General features: G+C 43.9%; 1 protein-coding gene across 1 annotated transcript in view; it reads right to left on the minus strand.

Annotated features, from left to right (window-relative positions):
* The window catches only part of ace (angiotensin I converting enzyme (peptidyl-dipeptidase A) 1), a 33,325-nt gene extending 15,224 nt beyond the window's left edge, over positions 1 to 18,101 (minus strand). Inside the window, exons 1-7 of the mRNA XM_048234101.1 lie at positions 18,012 to 18,101; positions 16,612 to 16,853; positions 7,353 to 7,523; positions 6,159 to 6,246; positions 1,861 to 2,004; positions 1,084 to 1,275; positions 516 to 613 (exon numbers count right to left, since the gene is read on the minus strand). Of these exons, the coding sequence (XP_048090058.1) occupies positions 516 to 613; positions 1,084 to 1,275; positions 1,861 to 2,004; positions 6,159 to 6,246; positions 7,353 to 7,523; positions 16,612 to 16,830 (912 nt within the window). The 5' untranslated portion in view covers positions 16,831 to 16,853; positions 18,012 to 18,101. The remainder of the gene's footprint in view (positions 1 to 515; positions 614 to 1,083; positions 1,276 to 1,860; positions 2,005 to 6,158; positions 6,247 to 7,352; positions 7,524 to 16,611; positions 16,854 to 18,011) is intronic.
* Between the last annotated feature and the right edge of the window lie 5,486 nt (positions 18,102 to 23,587).

Here is a 23,587-nt window from a genome sequence, read left to right on the forward strand (position 1 = left end):
TGGGGGTGGCACAAGTTGGTTACTTTGTTCATGCTAGTTCCCACAGTTTATGTTTTTACCTTTTCCATATAAAAAAAACACACAGGCCCACATTAAGAGTCCCTTGGAGGGGAGTTATGGTTCTTCTCATAAAGTTTTTTAATAGTACTGTTTAAGTTGAACTCCCCCCTGTGCGCTTATTGTAGTGAATAGTGGTCTTGCTGTAAATAGCCTCAAAAGCCTTAATGATACATCATTCCAGCGAACCATTTGTTTTATTGTCAGTAGCACACTAAGCGTCTCATCTATTTCTGTCTAACAACAGACAGACCTACAGGGACGACGCATATACTGTCCATATTTAACCTTCATTGTGAGTAATACACAGTCATTAACTTTACAAAAAAGGCTTGACCACAGCACACACACACACACACACACACACACACACACACACACACACATGGGCCACTCTCCATGGTATAGCTCCGCTCCCATCTCCTGCGGAATGTCTGGGAATGCCGAGGACGTCGTACCTGAGCAACCATGGCGTCAGTCACGTCTACGTTGGGCTTTCCCGGGAAGGGGATCATCATGTCGTAAACGTTGTTCCAGGTCTGGGACCACATGTTGCCTAGACACACAAGAACTTGGAAATTCAGCACGCAGACTATTCAGAGACTTGGACTATTCAGCACTCAAACTATTCAGAGACTCAGACTATTCAGCACCCAGAATATTCAGCACCCAGACTATTCAGAGACTCAGACTATTCAGAGACTCAGACTATTCAGCACTCAGACTATTCAGTAGCCAGACTATTCAAAGACTCAGACTATTCAGAGACTCTCAAACAGATGGCTGGCTGATGGATGAATAACTTATGGATATGGTTTTTGGCAAAAGCAATGTACAGTATATGAACAATAAGCATAATATATTTATATTTTTCAACTTTACTTGTAATTTACTACTTTTATGTTTGTGTTTGTTTACATGCACAGGACAGTGCCGTGGTGACAATTTTACATTTTAAATTTAAATTTCTTTATTCAAAAAATCCTGATTGCATTTATCCTTCTTCTCTGAGAGGTGTCCTCTTACCCAGCAGATGTGCAGGGATGGGCCCTTTGAGGTTGATGTACTTGGGGCCATAGAAGTTGTAGAGCTTCCTCCTGACAAAGGCATGCAGGTTATCGTAGAGGGGCTTCACGGTCTGGAACAGTGCCTCCAGATCAGCCTCGAAGGTCGGGGTGTCATACCATGAACGCCAGTCCGCACCCGTGTCAGAAAAACCTGGAAAAGGAGAGATTCCGCACGGTCAGTTTCTATACATGACCGTCTCGTTTTTGGGCTATTTAGGTCATTCGGGCAATCATCCTAATGCTGCTCCGACAATTAAGTGTGTAGTGAAATGAACATGGAACCGATCTGGTCCTTGTGTGATGAAGAAGATGAGACATCATGAGGTTTAGTGAAAAAATGGCACTGAGTGCCCAGACAACAATACCTAGAAATAGTGCCTGGCAAAAAGGGTATCTTATGTAAAGCCATCTTACAGGTGCTATGTGTAGTATTTCGAATGTTTAGTTTAAAACATTCAGAATTGTCCCATATATCACCAGAATGTGGAAAAAACAAAATAGAATTGTCCCAAAAATAGCACCAGAATGTGGAAAAAACAATATTTTCCAAACTTGTCTATGCCCAGATATAAAGCTAACGCGCAAACTAGCTAGAGTCGGACAGGTCTCTTGTAAGACCACTTGTGATACCACTTTGCACCAGATGGGGGTCGACCAATTGAATCCTACACAAATACTGTTTAGGTGCATGGTGATCTCTCTTTCGCCCTTTGGTGCTGCGGTCAGTGGTTCTTACCATCGGCCCTTGATGCCTTGTTGCTGAGCTGCACGAACTCGGGGTACAGCGATCTGAGGGGTACCCCAGAGGCATCGTGCCACCCCTCCCATGCCAGCAGCAGCTTCTTGTAGCTCCGTGAGTTGGCCATTATCTCTGTGATTTCTGGATGAAAGAGCAAGAGAGACAATTTTTAACTTCTAATATTCAAAAGAAGAATCAAAACATCAAAACACCAAAGCAATAAAAGAACGCTCCACACACCGAGCCTGTAATCATAATATGCTTTATGCCCCCACACACACACAAAATGCTCAAAATGTCCCACACAATATCAAGACATAAATTGTTAGGCTACAGCAGTATCACTCACTGTTAAATATCAGTCACTTTAAATATCTGACAGAGAAAGGGAGTGCAGAGGTGAGGACCTGATTACAGAGGATCAATCACAAAACTGTATGTGAAAGTTGTATGTGATCATATATAAAATATTCAAACCAAAACAATTGTACCCTAGACTAGGCTACAGTATGACACATTTTTAATTACATGTACCTGTTTTTTCTCCTTTACTCACACCATGCCACCTTCTATCCCTGCCCAATTGGCATCATTATGCCCCCCCTCTCTCTCTCTCTCTCTCTCTCTCTCTCTCTCTCTCTCTCTCGGCCGCTCTGAATACATTACATGATCATGGAACCATGGTAATATAACCACACAAAGGCATACCCAGAAAACACATGCAGATGTTGCACAACCAAGGTTTGGACTATTTGCTACTTTGACCACAATATCAGTTATTTTCCATAACAAAGCATATATTTATGTTCATCTCACTTAAATGTGTAATGCCACTCCTGTAATGGCTTACAGTTCAACACAAAGCATTTGTTAACTTTGTACCTGCTATAACTACACTCTACCAAAGTCCAGTTGGTTGTTCTTTACCATAAAAAAATCACACAAGTGCTTAGAAAGGTTCTGCGTTTTTAAGACTTAAATACATGACTGACTTATGAAGATAATCATATAACACAAGTGCTTTCAGTTATATCACATACTGTATACAGTGGTGTGCATACGTTTAGGCACCCCTGCTAAAGTTGACTAAAAAGAGGAATAAAAAATTATCTTTTGGAAATTGGTCTTAATGCCTTAAAAAAAAAACGAGGAAGCATCCAACCTTTAAGGACACCAATTCTCTTTGTGAATGAATCATGTGTAAGGAACCCCCTGTGTTAAATTCCCAAAGAGGCAGGCACATTTTTATTTTAAAAGGCCAGTAATTTCATGGATCCAGGATACTATGCATCCTGATAAAGTTCCCTTGGCCTTTGGAATTAAAATAGCCCCACATTATAACATACCCTTCACTACCTAGAGATATCATGGTTTTATTTCAGTTACCCTAGCTCAATGCAAATCAAACCAGCTATTAGGCTAACTGAAATAAAACCATACAGTACTTAGCATGGGTGCCTAAACTTATGCACACCACTGTAGGCTACATTTATTTATGTTGAATCTTGCTATGACTTGGATAGTTTGAAAATCATATTAAAACTAAAATTAATAAAAAAAAAAAATGTTTTGTGATGCACTTTTTTGGTCACTTTTGCACTTAGGGCCTTTTACATCTAAAGTCTTGTTTTCTATATTACTGTCGTGTTTCTCTTTCAGATATCATTGCTTCAAGTGTTTTCCTTCCAGAAAGAGCGATGACGTCGCTCGTCGTATTGGCGCTTGCTGAATGGAATCGGATTTCGCTGACCGTCACGATTTCTCTGTTCCGTATCCCCTTTGAAGGAAAGGAAGGGGGTGGACAAAACAAGACATCCTTCTGTTCTGCTGCCATGTCCATGACTGAGGGCAACACAACTAAGCCAAACAATATCTAGTGGGTGCAGGAGGCGTGGAGAAAGGGAGAGTGGATGAGGACGAGAGAGCAAGAGTGTGTTTGCACAGGCGAACAGAGGCTGCAACCTCCTACCCTGGACTGTGTTTTTGTTATTGTAGCATGAGTACGCTGGGCTTGAAAGGGAAAGGTGTGTGTGTGTGTGTGTGTGTGTGTGACAGACAACAGACGCATGTGAGAGAGAGAGAGTGAATGTGTGAGTGAGTGTGCATGTGTGTGTGTGTGTGTGTGGCAGACAACAGATGCATGTGAGAGAGAGAGAGTGAATGTGTGAGTGAGTGTGCATGTGTGTGTGTGTGTGTGTGTGTGTGTGGTGTGTGTGCATCTAAGAGCATGCATACAATGCGCACGTGTGTATGTGCGTACATGTCATAAAAGGAAAACATGGAATGTGTGTGTGCATGTAGCCGACTACAGTACAACAGATAAGATCCGTGTGCTCATCAGAGCATTGCTTCATACTGTCAACGTGCCTTTAACATGACGTGTGAAGTGTGGAGGAGCTGTGGCACACACAGTGTTATCTGACAGTGTTAGTGACCACATGTGGACCAAGGTTCGATTCCGACCCACTGCTGCCTTCCACCTCTCTCTTTCTCTCTCACTCTCTCAACTGTCCTATCCACACCAAGATAAGGGGCAGCTGTGGCCTACTGGTTAGCACTCTGGACCTGTAACCGGAGGGTTGCCGGTTCGAGCCCTGACCAGTAGGCACGGCTGAAGTGCCCTTGAGCAAGGCACCTAACACCTCACTGCTCCCCGAAAAGTTGTAGCAGGCAGCTCATTGCCGCCGGATTAGTGTGTGCTTCACCTCACTGTGTGTTTCACTAATTCACGGATTGGGATAAATGCAGAGACCAAATTTCCCTCACGGGATCAAAAGAGTATATATACTTATACAAAACAAAACGTCTCCCTTAAATGAAAAGTCAGACATGTGAGAGTCTTTAGCATTTGTTCTTACAGAGGATATGACATAGGGACTGAGGGACGTCTCCACAAGTCCAGAATAAACAATAACAATACGGTAATCACTGGCTGGCCATTCATCTTACTACACACAGCACAACTTCAATCAGCACAGTGAGTGAGTCATATAAATGTTCCCATCTGTAAAGGACGCCATGTAAGGTCGCTCATGTGGGATACAATTGAGACAAAAGTCGCTGTTTAGGCCTCATCATATTAGTTGAGTTAGTATGGTGCTAACAATGTGACATACAACACAACTGCTAATGTGTGGGCATACTGAATGAGGTGTAAACACATCGTCACAAATTTAATCAAAGCATCTAAAAAGCAGCTTAGAATCTGGCCTGACACAAGTGAGATAAATGTTTTTTGGTTGAAAGTTCGCCAAGTCAGGAAGTAAACTGGCCCCACTCCATCGTGTAGTTATGACAGCACACTTGAAAATGACTGATAGAGTTTAAGCACAAAATGATATTGTGTAAGTACATACTAACCTTAACCTGATTGCATAGTTAAGAGTGTGTTTATCCATCCATGTGTTTTCTCTAGCCTTAAAGCCTACTTCTAAATCATCTTCATCATAGGTTAATACAAACAACATCAAAATAACTTCATATAAACTTCATATATATATATATATATATATATATATATATATATATATATATATATATATATATACACACACACACACACACACACACACACACACACATATATATATATATACATACACATACTGTACACATATACACTCTTTAAAGTATCAAGCACATGGCCCCTAAGGACACTTGACTGGATAAGTAAATAGGAGTGTCTGAAGTGGAGGGCTACGTGGTGTGCTGTTGGCACAGGGCCTAATAGTGCATTTTCTGTGGTAGGGAACATATCCTGTCCTCATTATTGTTCACAACATTCTGAGTAAACACACCAGAGAGAGAGAGAGGTGGGGGCACATGTTTAGGGGTGGGTGGGGGTTGTTTTTTTTAGCCCTAACCACCCATGATGGTGTTTTGACTTGTTTTGAGCGACTTTGACTTTGAAGATTAACTTTACTTTTGAGGGTGGATGTCATTGACCAATACCAATATACTTCTTGTGTATTTTCTGTCTTTCTCTATGTGTGTGTGTGTGTGTGTGTGTGTGTGTGTGTGTGTGTGTGTGTGTGTGTGTGTGTGTGTGTGACAGAGAGACAGAGAAAGAGAGAGAGAGAGAGAGGGAGTATACTGTATCCACACAGCAGGATGCTGAGCCTCAGGCGGCGCTTGTGTCATACTGGAATTTTGCCGACAAGTAAACACACATTCCAGCCACACACCCGCAGACGGACCTGCAGCCTACATCCCCCCTCCTCAGTCATGCTTTTATCGTTATTACAGTCATTTCAAGTAAATAAAGAATAAATGTCTGTCTGTGCTATAGGACTCACCAGGTTCCAGGTTCCAGGACACGCCAGGCTTCGGAGTGACCTTGGCTTTTGAGTAGATACCGTCCATCTCACTGAGTATGGCGTTGTACTGGAATGCAGAGGGGGTAGGGGGTCACAAAATGATTAAAAAAGTCATTGATAACGTGTGATTTCAGATGGCAAAATTGTGTAACAACTCAAGTAAGCAAGCATATCTCTTTATCTTATTTATCTATGCTTTACTTAGTACACATGCAAGTAAGCAAGCATATCTCTTTATCTTATTTATCTATGCTTTACTTAGTACACATGCAAGTAAGCAAGCATATCTCTTTATCTTATTTATCTATGCTTTACTTAGTACACATGCAAGTAAGCAAGCATATCTCTTTATCTTATTTATCTATGCTTTACTTAGTACACATGCAAGTAAGCAAGCATATCTCTTTATCTTATTTATCTATGCTTTACTTAGTACACATGCAAGTAAGCAAGCATATCTCTTTATCTTATTTATCTATGCTTTACTTAGTACACATGCAAGTAAGCAAGCATATCTCTTTATCTTATTTATCTATGCTTTACTTAGTACACATGCTGTTTTTTTGTTGTTTTCTTTTTATTTAAAAGCTATGCCTATTCTATTCAAATCTTCATTCAATTATTTTTACGTGGTCACTTATGTGGTTTCTTTAACAATGGATAAGGTCTCAGGGCACCTCATAAACCCAGCCAAAAATACATAATAACAAGCATGCCTAAAAATGTATTTGGAGAAGGGCGGGTGGCCCTTTCAAAAGGGTAAAACCTTGTGCAAAACACAGCCACCTCAAACTAACTTTTATAGAAAGGAGAAATAAAGAGAGAAGAAGGATATGAATGAAGAGAGGACTATGAAACAACAAGAAGTGATATCGCCAGGGATTAGCAACATACATTAAAGCGCACAATAGCAGGCAGTCCTTGACCTACAGTACTGTAAGGCATTCCACAAAGGGCTTTTTTTTATACTGTTGTCACAATGGACTAAATACGCCCTTGAGAGTCAGTGATGTATGTCAATAAATGTCTTTCTTAGTTCCTCAAAATACAGTCTTTCAGTACAGATCCAAAGCTTCCAGATTTACATGTTAGCATGTGAGCCGTTAGCAGTTAGCCGCTAGCTGTTAGCCACTAGCCTTGCCCCCTTAGCACTATGCTGGGCTGATGTCTTACCCGCTCTCTCTCTGCAGTGGGGAGGTTGGCAGCTCCGAGGACCTTGATCTTCTTGATGAGCGTGACCGTCACTGGGTCAGTGAAGGTTTCCAGCACAGCATCAGTGTACAACTGTTTGGCCTTAATACCCCAGGCCTCAGTGAAACCCTGCTCCTCCAGAGAGGCCTGAACCTGCAGAAGAGATGACAAGGTCATTAGAGGTCAAAGTCATGAGTGGGCAGAGGCCATGCATTTGTGGTGGGATTACAGATATGGAGGTAAAAATGACATGTAATGATAGCAATCACAATATCACAATGATACGTTTTAGGCAATTTCTCAATACAGTTATCCATTATTTTCTATGTTAGTGTGTCAATCATCACTCCTTGCCTCAAATTTTGCAAATAAAACCTATAGGCTACGTATATGCCATTTTTAAAGCACCATGACTTTAGCCTGTGGGGAAGAAGTCATTTCAAACTGACAAGAAGTCTAAAGTTTTTCTTAGCATATGTAACTTTCTGATAGGTAGTCTTGATCAAGCACACTATTAGTCAAAACCTTGGACATTATACAGCTTACTCACTAGTATGAGTCCAACTTCCTTGATTACAAGCACAGAGCATTATATTCATTAATTCATATCAATTTATTCTGTTAGCCTGGTTACTTATGCTAAGATGCTATTTTAGGATGTTAATAAGCAACTTAAAACGGGTAAGGAATTCTCTCTAGAATATAATTTCCCTAATGATCCCTGCAATGGTTTTGATTACCTAGCCACCCACAACCTGAAGGTAATACAGACAACATACAAAAAAACAAACAGTCATTCAAATATATACTTCATTCTCTCATTCTGTGCTGTCATATTATCACAGATGCTATTTTAGGATGTTAATAAATGTTACCACACTACACATAGCTGCACATACATGTACTGTATATCCATATTTATCCCTTAATATCCATATATATCCCTAATATCCATATTTATTCTGTTTTTCTTATAACGTATTCTGTTAAGATACTGCATGTACCTATAGTATCCTTACAGCATTGTTTAAAATGTGCCTAAATCTTTTGCACAGCACTGTATGTCATCAATATTGTAATATGTCTAACAATACACTTAGCTGAAATAAATAAATACTCTAACTGGTTTGACCATGTTTAAAACGGGAACATGGGAGTGAAACAATGAGAGTTCACTTCAGTTTACTGAAGTTTCATCACTTATTATTGTTCATTATTGCTGCAGTGTGACTGACACTGACACACGTTCTGAGGCCTGAGTAGGGGGAGACTAGTTACATCATCAGATTTACTCAGCCTGAAACCATCGCTTACATTTCTGCTCTCTGACGTAGAAGGGCGAGGAGCAGTTCAATCATTGTACAAGGACAAACTTGTGGATAGTAGGATAGCGTTCTGCGTCTTTCTTTTCTTTTTTTATGTTGCTTTTAATGGGGCCACAATTCTGTCAGAATGTTAAATCCTGTCAAATGGTAATTGAAAAAATCAACAAGTTGCTCATGTTGGCTCAAGCCATTTAGCTCATGGTGACATTAAGTCATTTAGCTATAAACATCTTAATGTGACTCGCAAAGTGTTTAGCCTCTGTGAGTGTTCCTTGTTTTGCCGCGACCAGCTGTTGTGTGTAAAAGAGTCTGTAGAGCTTCAAATGGCATCAGAGTTGATATTTCTCTGAGAGGCAAAGTAACTTTATCCTCAAGGACAACAGTGAACTGCGCCCTGCTATCACAGTTATGTAGCCTAGCTGCTCTGCCTACTGATACTGATGAAGACATTCCTTGGGAAAATTTACATGTGAGTGTGTGTGTGTGTGTGGGCATATGAGTGGAGTTTTATGTGTATGCTTACATGTGTGTGTGCATGCCTACATGTGTGTGTGTGTGTGTGTGTGTGTGTGTGCGTGCGTGCGTGTGAGTGTGTGTCTACTTTGGGGTGTAAATGCAGACTTTAGTCTCTGCTCTGCATGTAGAAAGTGAGGGTGTGTGTAGATAATCTATGACTTTGAGTGAGCAGCAATTGCTCAGAGATTCAAGTACAAGGTCACTTCACTGGTCAAACTCCATCTTTCACTTTGCACATTCTGCCTTTGACCTCAGTGACCTTCCTGCGAACCCTGAGTAAACTAGTCTTTATGACCTCATCATATATTCTTGAGGGTGTCAAGATACAGATACACACAGAGACACACACACACACACACACACACACTTATCATCCACCCTACAGTTCTGACATGGTCAGTGACCCCACAATACCATAGTACTCTTATCATAATATTTACGTGAAATACATACGTATGTACCACTGTTCATATATCTACACACACAGACACACAGACACACACACACACACACACACTATTATCATTGGTGTCTCATGGCCAATGTTTAACAATGGGTGAGAGGAAAGCCAGTGGAAGACTTTAACTTTGACCCTTGACCCTTTCTCTTCCTCTCTCCCTCGTCTCAGCCTCTTTCTCTTCCTCCCTTTCTTCTCTTCCGTCTGTCCCGCTCCGTTCCCTCTCTCCTCGTTACCAAACAGCACTATCCCTCAGGACAGGGGGAGGAATGCCCCTGCACTAGTCTCTGCACTTCACTACTTCCTGAGGCACAGGGAAATGGTCAAGATAAGAGGCTCTGGGGAGAAGGTGTGTGTGTGTGTGTGTTGGGGGGGCGGGGGTGTTGTTTTGTCTCGGACGACGTACCCAAGGACGGCACTATTCTCTTGATGCACTCAGTGTGGATGTTTTAGGGTGGACATGTTAGCCACACACACACACACACACACACACACACACACACACACACACACATATGCACATGTATGCAGAAAAACACAGATAAACACACATACTGTAAAACTTGTAAAACACACATAAATCACATAAACACAATCAGAAGCGTCCACGCACACACACACATACACACACTCGTTCTTACGCTTCATGTAGTCTCTGCCAGCCCAGGAAGTCATTTTAACTTGGAGGCTCCCAGCGATGGTTCAAGTTGACATTTATATTATTTCTTTGCTTCCTCGGCGCTAATGTTTTTCTGTTTCCACAAGGAATCCATTAATCTCCCCGACACCAGAGCACACACACTATATCACGCTGTACTGAGGCCCTGCTGCACCCTGCTCACACACACACGCGCGCGCGCACACGCACACGCACACACACACACACACACACACACGCACGCACTGCTCATCTACATGCACAACTGAGTCAACTCAAGGCCTCATTTGGCGCAGAGAAAAGAGATGGAGTGTTGTGTTCACTTCCAAGCCCAAACCCAAACGATGAATACAGCCTGTGGGGAAGGAGTCATTTCAAACTGACAAGAAGTCTAAAGTTTTTCTTATTATGTAACTTTCTGATAGGTAGTCTTGACCAAGCACACCATTAGTCAAAACCTTGCACATTATACAGCTTACACACTAGTATGAGTCCAACTTCCTTGATTACAAGCACAGAGCATTATATTCATTCATTCATTCATTCATTCATTCATCCATTCATATCAATTTATTCTGTTAGCCTGGTTTATTATGCTAAGATGCTATTTTAGGATGTTAATAAGCAACTTAAAACGGGTAAGGAATTCTCTCTAGAATATAATTTCCCTAATGATCCCTGCAATGGTTTTGATTACCTAGCCACCCACAACCTGAAGGTAATACAGACAACATGCAAAAAAACAAACAGTCATTCAAATATATACTTCATTCTCTCATTCTGTGCTGTCATATTATCACAGCTGCTGTGCTCTCAGATCACATATAGGGAGGGTGTTCATGAGTGTTTTTGGAAAAAGCCTCTTGCAAGAGAGCTGAGAGTGTGTTTTTCAGGAGTGTGCGTTTTTCAGAGGGCCTGTGTGTGTGTGTGCGTATGTGTGTGTATGTGAGCTGAGAGTGTGCGTTTTTCAGGGGGCCTGTGTGTGTGTGCTGTATGTGTGTGTGTGTGTGAGCTGAGAGGGTGCGTTTTTCAGGAGTGTGTGTTTTGTCGGGGGCCTTTGTGAGAGTGCTGCTGTTCCCTGCCGAGTGTGTCTGGCCGAGAGCGTCCAGCCTGGGAGGGCACTACTGAAGGGGCCCTCGGCAACCCGCCCTGGCAACCCAGCGGTGGAAAACAGCCCTTATTTTTAGAGTCTAATTAAAAGGCCTCCTGGCTGATGGGAACTGCTGCTGACGCCGTTTCATCTGCTGGCCTGGTCAAACCACACGGCAGAACTCTCTCTCTCTCTCTTTTTCTCTTCTCTCCATCTCTCCCTCTTTTTCTTTCTTTCTTTCTGTTTTGTTTTCTTTCTCTTCCTTTCTCTCTTCTTTCTCTCTCCTCCCTCTTCCACAATCTGTCTCTATCTCCCTTTTTTTTTATCGCTCAAGCGTTTCCCTAATTCTTCCTCTCTCCGTCTCTGTCTATCTCTCTCTTTTTCCTCTCTTGTGCCTCCCTCCCTCTCTCTTTTCATTTATTCTCTTGTCTTTTTTTTTTCTTTCTCTCTTCATCATCTTTTGTTCCTCTCTCCCTCTTTCATTTTACTCCCTATCTCCTTATCCTCTCTTTCTCTCTCTCTTTCTCTTTCTCTCTCCCTCTTATTATCCTCTCTCTCTCCCCCTCTACAGTCCTGTGTGTGAGTCTGTGTGTGTGTGAGTGTGTGAGTGTGTGTGTGTGTGAGTGTGTGAGTGTGTGTGTGTGTGTGTGTGTGTGTGTGTGTGTGTGTGTGTGTGTGTGTGTGAGTGTGTGTGTGTGAGTGTGTGTGAAACAGTGTTTCCCATACATTGACTAATCTGTGGCGGGGTGTCACGAAATAAAAATCGGCCGCCACAGATGAATATTCTATGTTTAATTTAATTTAATTTAAATTATATATAAGGTCAAATCCTTGCATTGAGCTGTGCTTTTTACACACGCAGCCTTTCCCGCCCCGCTCTCTCTCGTAGCCCGCTGCCCCTCCTCTGCATGTGCAGTTAACAAAATATTCACGATTGTTGAAGGATTGTTGTTGCCACATAGAAGCATTGCATAGAAGACGTCTGGCTAAATTGCTATTAAATCCGCTTAGCATCGTGACCATGCTGCGCAAATTTGTTCAAAACTGCTGCATTGAAGTGAACTCTAAGGTCTTATCACAGCATAGTAGGCTACATTGAAGAGACTAAACTAAGTTAAGTTATGAAATCAAGCAGTATCTCAAAGCTAACGTTAGAATACTGTTTGGATGTCGAATTTAGTATGCTTAGCCTACTTCTAAGCTGCTTGTCAATTTCGTTGAAGGGCTTATTTTATTGACACTGACACTGAATCTTTGCAAAATCCCGATGTAAATGGAAAAGTGTTTTCCAAAATTCAAAAGTGCTTGTCCCAAGAAGACACACACACACTGCACACACACACACACACACACACACACACACACACACACACACACACATACACACACAAATGTAACACATAGGACATGCATGAGAAAGGATTGAAGATATTGCAGGAAATGCATACACTTACATTAACTTTCACATTTACTCTTTTTTTAACCCTTAAAGGAGTACCGTCACACCGGTGTGACAGGGAATGTTGAGAAATGAACGTTCTAAAGAATATCTGGGTTCATTGAATTCAACATAGAATTTTAGAACCTTCAATTGTTGTGGAACTTAGAATGTTCAAAAACCTACACCTTTAAGGGTTAATTAGTGTTTCATTTTTTAACTCTAGACTCAGTCTTACTACTTCATAGTTCTTTCTTGTGCTTGAAATCAGTTAAGTGAAATAGTGAAGTTAAGTGAGTTGAAATAAAGTTAAGAGTTTTTTAACGCATGACTTTTGTTCCCAGTGCTGCTGGCTGCTCTATCAGTTGATGCACTAGGGTTAGAGAATTTATTTTATTTATTTATTTAAGGTTTATTTAGACATGGACAGTGCACATTAATGAACATAAAAATGTAAATGCACCAGAGTTAGCCAAAATGGCTATATTGCATCTGTTGTCCTTTGGCCGATGTTAACAGGCTAGATGTGCCTAAAAGAAACTCTACACACATCATAGCACAGGAAGTGGAAACTCTATCACAGTAAGTGGATTAGGATAAGCACAACTGGGCATCTATGGACATTACTGCAGTGGGTAAAACCCCCATGACCAGCACTGGCCTCAGTGCGTAAGATTTGCATTTAGACGTTGATAAGAAGTCGGAAGTCAGTGTCAGAGTCAATAAAATGAGCCCTTCAACGAAGTCGGACGAGCCTGTGGATGATAGTAGCGGCTGAAATCCCCTTGGGTCTAAAGTCCTCCGGAATGTTCCACGTAAGCTCCGCAGCCCTTGCCCTGAGTCTGACGCAAGCCGAAGACACGTCCCGGTTCTCCCCCTGCGGAACCCGCCAGGAGCCCCGGGCCCCTCTCGGAGCTCAGCCTGCCGCTTCCCATCAGCCCTTGCGGCACTGATGCCCTTTGATGCGCCCGTTTGATGTGTCAGGAACAATAAGGGCCCCACTGCATGCGGCTGTGTGTATGTGTGTGTGTGTGTGTGTGTGTGTGTGTGTGTGTGTATGTGTGTGTGTGTGAACAATAAGGGCACCACTGGACGCGCTGGCCCACAGGTTTCACTCCTCTGACAGAGGCTTTTGCTCCGTACAAAAGGGCTCAAGGCTGGACCGTGGAGCATGCATGCGGCTGTGTGTATGTGTGTGTGTGTGTGTGTATTTTGTGTGTGTGTGTGAGTGAGTGAGAGAATGTGTGTGTGTGTGAGGGAGGGAGAGAGTGTGTGAGTGTGTGTGTGCAATGTACATGCTGACCAACTTGACGAGGTCACACCTGCTGTGTGTGTGTGATCAAGCCTGGCTCTGTAGGCAAAGGACTGAGCAGTGTTGAAACAGCTGCCTGCAGCTCTCTCTCTCTCTCTCGTTCAATCTCTCTCTCTTTCTCTGTCATCCTCTCTCATTCTCTTTTTATGTCTGTCTGTCTATGTGTGTGTGTGTGTGTGTGTGTGTGTGTGTGTGTGTGTGTCTGTACAGAAAAACAAAGTCTAACTTACTTCACAAACTCACACCTCAGCAGCAAGCCTATCTGTGACTGTTGAGAACCTCCCACTCTTTGCTATTACAAGTTAGAAATGTTTATTACAAGTCAGAAATGTTTACGTTGATTACATCAATCTAACGTTCAATGTTCACACTGAACTAACATCAAAGATGTTGGCTTTACAATAATTGCAACACTTAATGTAGACATATGTTGATGTTTATGTTTGTGTTCATTTCTCCTACTCTGACCCTAAATGTGTGTGTGTGTGTGTGTGTGTGTGTGTGTGTGTGTGTGTGTGTGTGTGCACAAAATAAAGTTGCATTTCATGGAATGTGTTTACAAAACTGTGCATCAGCGGAATAACATGAAACCACACCCAGACAGACAGAAGATGCATTTCTCCTGAATGACATAAACTGTTGTGAGTTAGACTCCCACTCTAGCTGACACAGGCACACCTGTTGGAAGGCTTCAGTCCCCCCCATAAGACCTTGGTCAAGCATTTTACAGCCAGACATCACAGCTTCAACAGCTCAGACTGGAGAGCTTTTTGTGGGACTGTGTACGAGAAGTGATCAGCGGAGGCATGAAAACACCACCATGTTGCAACTTGTTTCAGTAAAGACCTTCACCTTCAGGTCAAACCTCTGGGAGACGTTGCATATGCTCTGGAAGATGCTAATATTGAGCTGCAGGGTGAGTGTGTGACTGTGTGTGTGTGTGTGTGTGTGTGTGTGTGTGTGTGTTTATTTATTTAACATTATTTTTATTCTGTTCAGTTTTTCTTTTTTTTCTCCCGTTTTTCAGGCTTGAGCTACTTTCTGTAAACAATTACCACCAACATTGTGTAGCAATAAAGTATATCTATCTATCCATCTATCTATCTAGTCATGTTTGGGTCGGCTACTCTGCTGTTCTGCTCTGCTTGGGTTGTTATGGTTACGGTATTTAGCTGATGCTTTTTTCCAAAGTGACATACACATAACAACAATACAAAGTTACATTTAACAGTAAACAATTTAACAAGTTGGTAAGACTACATTAAGGAGAATGGCAATAATAAACAACAACGTCAATTCAATCAGTAGCCTAATGAAAAAAAAATACTATAATATACAAACCATAACACATAAGAAAGGTTTAATAAACTAAGTGCACAGGGAACAGATATGCCTTTAGACCCCTTTTGAAAGACCCAAAAACATCAAAGGAACAGAGCACTGGGCAACTCATTCCACCAACAAGGAGCCACTGAGGAAAAGAGTCTTGAATTTGACCTAGCGTTTATGGCTGGTCGACACAACAGACGCTCGTCAGAAGACCGCAATGGGCTGTAATCGTACTGTAGTTGTAATTCTCTTTGGACACAACACAACACAAGTAAATATAATACGGAAAATCAATCCTAGATCAAGCAGGGAGCGTTCGAATAACCAACGGCTTAAATATTTGCAGAGGATAGTAGTTGGCCATCACAACTTTTGCCCCTTGTCTGGCAGGCTGGCATGGCAGCGGCCAATGGGCAGTTGTTGGCAGGACAAGCAAACACCAACATGGTGCCAACCCTGTCATACGAAGGGCCTCTTTGTCAGCGCCCAACTGGATCTGTTTTAATATCCAGACAAAGTGGTTACCGCGACTTAAATATTTACTCATGGAAATACAAGTTGGCTCAAACTGCCCCGAGGTGTACTAGCTGCCATCCACAACTCAAATATTTGCCCCTGAGGGCACTGGTGGGTAAGCTGGCAGGCGTGAATGACTGTGCCAAGGCAAAGTGCCAGGACCGTTTACATTTACTCATTCATTTATCCCAAACCAGATAGCAGATACACATGTTTTCATCGCTATATGCATCTCCGTTGGTATTGTACACATGATATTGGAGTATTTAGCTCCATTTAGAAGGCCCCCTATAGACTATATCTATAGATGGTTAGATTATAGATGACATATCTGTTGACATCTTGTAAGACTGAACCTGAATTCTGAATTTCTATATTCAGCATCTGTGAAGTCTGTAGATGGACACTCACACTCACACACACACACACACACACACACACACACACACACACAGACTCTCTCTCACTCACACACACACACACACACACACACACACACACACACACACACACAGACTCTCTCTCACACACACACTCACACACACACACACACACACACACACACACACACACACACACACACACACACACACACCTTACCTGTAGGTCAGAGTTGTGGTTCGTCAGGTTGGTGTTGTAGTTCCAGCTGGCGCTGACGCTGAAGAAGAGCACCTCCTCGGCCGTGGAGTTGTAGTCGGACAGAAAGCGCTGCGCGTCCGCCTCGGAAGCCGTGTAATCATTCCCCGGCACCCACCCGGGCCTCAGGGCTCTGGAGAGCCCCAGCAGGGGCAGCAGGAGCAGAGCGGCTGCCCAGCGCATGGTGCCTCAGGCGGGCAGGGACGCTGCCGGCGGTGGGTAGAAGTGGTGGTGGTTGTGGAGATGTTTTTTTTTTTTTATATAGAGAGGGCTGCTTTCTTGTGGCTTGCAAAGAAAAAATAAAGAAAAAGGGGGAAAAAAACCAACAGAGAGAGAGAGGGATAGAAGAGGAGAGTGGGGAGAGAGAGAGAGAGAGGGAGAGGAAAGGAGAGAGACGGAGAGGCAAACTAAAAATAGTCCTGTTGCTGCAAGCACACCTCCTCTCGATGGTCTCTCATCAAACACTTGTGCACGTGTGCACTCTTGCAAAAAAAAACACACACACACACACACAAACACACAAGCTGCGTGTGTACACGCACACAAACGCACACAGGCACAGACACACACAAACACACACCCCACACACACACACACACACACACACACAAGTGGATAGCTCTGTGCGCTGACTCTAACTCTGTCTCTGTGTACGTTGCGTGTCTCGCGCCCTGCGCTCTGCAAGTCTGGGAGAGGCGTGCTGCAGACGGCAGCTTTTAAGAAGCGGCTTAACCCAGCCCATCCTCCTGCAGCCTGCCCCCCTCACAACCGCCCGCACAGCGCACACACACACACACACACACACACACACACACACACACACACGCACGCACACACACACACACACACACACACACACACACACACACACACACACACACACACACGCACGCACACACACACACAGTGCACTCTCCACCGTCTCACACACTCCCTCACCCCCTCCTCCTCTCTCTCTCCCTCTCTCTCCTTCTCTCTCTCTATCTCTCTATCTCTCTCCTTCCCTCCTCCCCTTCTCTTGCTCTTCGCCCTGTACCTCTCTACCTCCCTCCTGTTCTCTCTTTTTCTCAATCTTTTTCTGCCTTTCTTTTACTGTGCTCTTCCTGCTCTCTCGCTTCCTACACCCCTCCCTCTTTCTCTCTCTGTCTTTCACTCTTTCTAGTGCCAGTCCCTCTTTCCTCCTCTAATTGCCCCCCACCCCCTACATACACACACACACACACACACACACACACACACACAAATGCTCACACACTCGCATACACACAAACAATGAATAGGGGCTGACACACACACACACACACACACACACAAGCATCTGCTTCTCTCACTTTATTGCTCATAGTATATTTCCCAATGCTCACCTTTTCTCCTCGCTGTGTTTCCAATTCTATCCATTTCCTCTTGCTCCTGTCCTCTCCTCACTTGCTCCCTCGCTTGCTTATTTTCTCTGTTTTTCACTGTCTCTCTCTCTCTCTCTCATTCTCTCCATATCCTCCCCCATTCTACCTGTCCTCTTTCTCTCTCTCCATCTCTCCCTCCCTCTCTCACTCTCCGTTTCCCTCTCTCTCTTTCCCTCTTCCCTCTCTCCTCTTATTCACCCTGTACCTCTCTACCTCCCTCCTGTCGCTCCGTTTCCCTCTCTCTCTCTCCCTCTCTCTCTCCCTCCCTCCTTCCCTCTCTTCCCTGGTGGTTCCCATTGAGCCAGATATAATGGGCTAACGATCGGTGCAGCTCTCTTTGCCCCCCACAGCCACAGGCTCCAGCCTGACAGCAGAAGCAACATGCTCGTTTTTATTCTAATCAGAATGAATTTATTCCCATCATTTGATCCATCCATCCATCTATCCACCTATCCATGCAACAATCCATCTGTCTGTCCGTCCGTCCGTCCGTCCGTCCGTCTATCTATCTATCTATCTATCTATCTATCTATCTATCTATCCATCTATCTGTGTATCTATCTATCCATCCATCTATCTATCCATCTATCAATCTGTCTATCTATCCATCTATCTATCTATCTATCTATCTATCTATCCATCTATCTGTGTATCTATCTATCCATCTATCCATCCATCTATCTATCCATCTATCAATCTGTCTATCTATCCATCTATCTATCTATCTATCTATCTATCCATCTATCTGTGTATCTATCTATCCATCTATCCATCCATCTATCTATCCATCTATCAATCTGTCTATCTATCCATCTATCTATCTATCTATCTATCTATCTATCTATCTATCTATCCGTCTATCCATCCATCTATCTATCTATCTATAATGATATATATCTATCTGCAGGTGGTGTTGGTGCTGCTGCTGTAGGGGAGACCTCCATCACTGTCACGGTCTCTTTGCTCCCTGTCTCCCATAACGCTCATAACAAGCTGTTGCTGGGCTACTGATGATAGCGATACTGTACTGGTGAGGGGTGGCGTGGTGGTGGTTGTCATGGGGGGGGGTCCATCACCGTCTGGGAGACCCGTTCACTGCTCATTTTCTCTGTGAGATATCTGTCAGCTTTCATCCTGTCAACACACAGCACAGCCACACAGACACCCATACAAGGGGAGAAGACATGTAGGGTGAGGAAGAGACAGACCTCATATGGAGAGCAGTAGATGGAGGTGAACGATCAAAAAGTAGAACTTGGACAGAGAGAGAGAAAGTAACATCCCTAATAAGATACTCCATCGGGTCCAACTGATTTAGAATTCTGCAGCAAGGATTACTATAGGCTCCAAATCCACTAGTCATGTAACACCATTGCTGATGCAACTGCACTGGCTTCCAGTTGCCTACAGAATACATTTCAAAGTCCTACTCCTGGCATACAAGGCCCTACACAATTATACCCCCACCTATCTCACTAACCTCCTAGAAGTCTACACCCCTGCCCGCTCACTGAGATCCACTGAGAATTTTTTTGAGATGACTATGATTTTAACAACCTTTTTGTTTTTGTTTACGTGTATTTGTGAAGTGACCTTGGGTGACATGAAAGGCGCTCTAAATAAAATGTATTATTATTATTATTTAACGTAGAGAGAAGAGGCCTGAGAAACAAGGGAGAGGAAGAAATAATTCAGGTGGAAAGAGGGGTGGTGAGATGGAGAGCAATTAGGACAGAGTAAACTAAACAGGGTACAAATGGACAAATATGGAAAGAGAGAAAAAGATTTGGAAGAGAGGTGGAGAAATGAGGCAGAGGTGGAGAAATGGGGAGAGAGGTGGAGGAATGAGGGAGAGGGAAGATCTCTCAGCGGCAGATAAATAGTGTGTGTGTGTGTGTGTGTGTGTGTGTGAGAGAGAGAAAGAGAGTGAGAGTGTGAGATGAGGGGATCATGAGTCTCCCCTCCCCTCTGCACTTAATCACCCGCTCTCACTTCCTCTTCCCTGCATGAAGACATCAGCGGCCCCCCTCCTCACACAACGGAAGTCTTCCTCTTCCCTGCATGAAGACATCAGCGGCCCCCTCCTCACACAACGGAAGTCTTCCTCTTCCCTGCATGAAGACATCAGCGCCCCAGAATTTCCTCACCTGGCAGGAAGTCTTCCTCTTCCCTGCATGAAGACATCAGCGGCCCCCCTCCTCACACAACGGAAGTCTTCCTCTTCCCTGCATGAAGACATCATCCCCCCTCCTCCACACAACGGAAGTCTTCCTCTTCCCTGCATGAAGACATCAGCGGCCCCCCTCCTCACACAACGGAAGTCTTCCTCTTCCCTGCATGAAGACATCAGCGGCCCCCCTCCTCACACAACGGAAGTCTTCCTCTTCCCTGCATGAAGACATCAGCGGCCCCCCTCCTCACACAACGGAAGTCTTCCTCTTCCCTGCATGAAGACATCAGCGCCCCCTCCTCCCCCAACGGAAGTCTTCCTCTTCCCTGCATGAAGACATCAGCGCCCCCTCCTCACACAACGGAAGTCTTCCTCTTCCCTGCATGAAGACATCAGCGCCCCACCTCCTCACACAACGGAAGTCTTCCTCTTCCCTGCATGAAGACATCAGCGCCCCCCCTCCTCACACAACGGAAGTCTTCCTCTTCCCTGCATGAAGACATCAGCGGCCCCCCTCCTCACACAACGGAAGTCTTCCTCTTCCCTGCATGAAGACATCAGCGGCCCCCCTCCTCACACAACGGAAGTCTTCCTCTTCCCTGCATGAAGACATCAGCGGCCCCCCTCCTCACGGAAGTCTTCCTCTTCCTGCATGAAGACATCAGCGCCCTCCTCACTCACACAACGGAAGTCTTCCTCTTCCCCTGCATGAAGACATCAGCGCCCCTCCTCTTGTGACTTCCATCTTTCCTGCAACATCAAGGGAAGTCTTCCTCTTCCCTGCATGAAGACATCAGCGCCCCCTCCTCACACAACGGAAGTCTTCCTCTTCCCTGCATGAAGACATCAGCGCCCTCCTCACACAACGGAAGTCTTCCTCTTCCCTGCATGAAGACATCAGCGCCCCCCCTCCTCACACAACGGAAGTCTTCCTCTTCCCTGCATGAAGACATCAGCGCCCCCCTCCTCACACAACGGAAGTCTTCCTCTTCCCTGCATGAAGACATCAGCGCCCTCCTCCACACAACGGAAGTCTTCCCTTCTCTTCCTGCATGAAGACATCAGCGACCCCCTCCTCACACAACGGAAGTCTTCCTCTTCCTGCATGAAGACATCAGACACAACGGAAGTCTTCCTCTTCCCTGCATGAAGACATCAGCGGCCCCCCTCACACAACGGAAGTCTTCCTTCCTGCATGAAGACATCAGCGTCCTTCACACAACGGAAGTCTTCCCCCTGCATGAAGACATCAGCGCCCCCCCTCACACAACGGAAGTCTTCCTTCCCTGCATGAAGACATCAGCGCCCTCCTCACACAACGGAAGTCTTCCTCTTCCCCTGCATGAAGACATCAGCTGCCCCTCCTCACACAACGGAAGTCTTCCTCTTCCCTGCATGAAGACATCAGCGCCCTCACACAACGGAAGTCTTCCTCTTCCCCTGCATGAAGACATCAGCCCCCACCTCCTCACACAACGGAAGTCTTCCTCTTCCCTGCATGAAGACATCAGCGCCCCCCTCACAACGGAAGTCTTCCTCTTCCCTGCATGAAGACATCAGCGACCCCCCTCTTCACAGAAACAAACAAACAAATTTGTAAAGCAAGTAAAACTTGCGGTGAGTGTTTTATTTTGCAAGAACTGTCAGACATTCTGTGAATGTAGTTTGAGAAAAGGGTGGAAGGTTTCAAAAAATGTGTTTTAAAAATTGCGGAAAACTGTAAGTGTTCCCTTAATTTTTTTTAAGCAGTGTATATGCGCTGGCTAAAGAGCCTTCAGTGAATAAAGCGAGTTGTAAACCAGTAACTTACCTTTTTCCCACCATGAGTTTTTTTTCTCTAGTTTTTTTTCTATAGCTCCTACATTTTTAAATCATGCAAACTACTCTTAAACAGTGTAATGCTTAGAGTTGCTGTACATACATGCATATTGGCCTGAATAGTGGTGTTTCACTGAAGCTCCCGACAAACACGGGACGTCCCCTGGACTTTAACTGGACATTCGTGATGTCCCCGATTGGTCCCCAACGTCGTGATAACAGAATGTTATTGACGTCTGGAATAAGTTCTCCTTTTGGTCCTTGTGTGATGTCCGGTGTCGGACCTTTTGGCACCATGATGCAACTCTGCTGATTATCCTTCAGTATCTGGCTGTTTTTCATTAATTTGTTTCTATTATCTGAAGAAATCTTCTTTCTTCTTTTTAGCTGTCAGGCCTTATAGTTGCTATTGTTTACTGCTTTCGACAGAGAGTGCATCAGCAACTCTGTCAGCTCTATCAAGCCAAAAGCATACAACTTTCTCACCTAAATTGTTGGCATCTGGTGACCATACGTACAGTAAATGAAACCCCAAAAATAACAGGAACTGCCCTGCACAGTAATCCTCTGTTGAGTCACCGCTTACAGTAAACCATTCAGTGAGTTGCACAGTTTTGAAAACGAATGTTAAGGGTTGTTTTAGGACATGTTTGAGTAGCCTACAGTATGCCTGTTGGCAGCGGGAGCGTACCTATGTTCCCCGGGTCCTACAGTATGTTCCCCGCTTTGTATGGGACCGGGGAACATAGGACCCTTTTTTAAAACCCTAACCATAACCATAATCCTAACCCTAACCCTAACCCCGAGCGGGGAACATAGGGATGACCCCATGGCGGCCACTCTGAGTAGTCAAAGGCGATTCAAAACGAGTTAGAAAAGTCGAGACAGGACCAAATTTTCGTCAAAATTTCGGTGTCCACCACTCTAGTTCATCCAAAACAAACCAGAAAAGGGACTCAAAGTGCTAAATACCGGAATTTTCCTTTAATCATTTGCAAAGATACATTGAAACATTGAGACATGTACTAAGACATTTGTACATGTCTCAACATAACCATGCTACAGGAAAGGGAACGGTAGAGAGTAATTTATCAGAAATAATGACCAATCGACTTTTTGCAAAATTTGGTATTTTGTTGTAATTCCATGGTATTCTACAGTAAACGATGATTCAAGTGTGGATTATTAAGTGAAGCCAGTGTGTTCCTAGCAATTCTCTGTAATCAAGTTTCTTCACCTAACTGAGCTCATCTCCCCTCAGCACTCCCTTCCTCAGTCATATATTTAAAGGTGCAGTAATGGATTTTGCAGGAAGTCGCATTTATTTGTGTTTATGTTTAGGTTTAAATTTATTAACAGATGCTTTCTCACAAAAAAAACATACATTATATTATAACGAAGGACTAAACGAAACATGCCAGAGAGGTAGCTCAACCCTACCTTCGGTATTCCATGGGAAATTCCACGCAAGGTTTCGTTTTTGTTTGGGGGACAGGTTGCCCCCACTTTGTTTGTTTCCAGTTTTCTGAGCCTGAGCTGCCTACAGAGA

Source organism: Alosa alosa, chromosome 22, assembly GCF_017589495.1.
Source record: "Alosa alosa isolate M-15738 ecotype Scorff River chromosome 22, AALO_Geno_1.1, whole genome shotgun sequence".
Classification (NCBI taxonomy): domain Eukaryota; kingdom Metazoa; phylum Chordata; class Actinopteri; order Clupeiformes; family Clupeidae; genus Alosa; species Alosa alosa.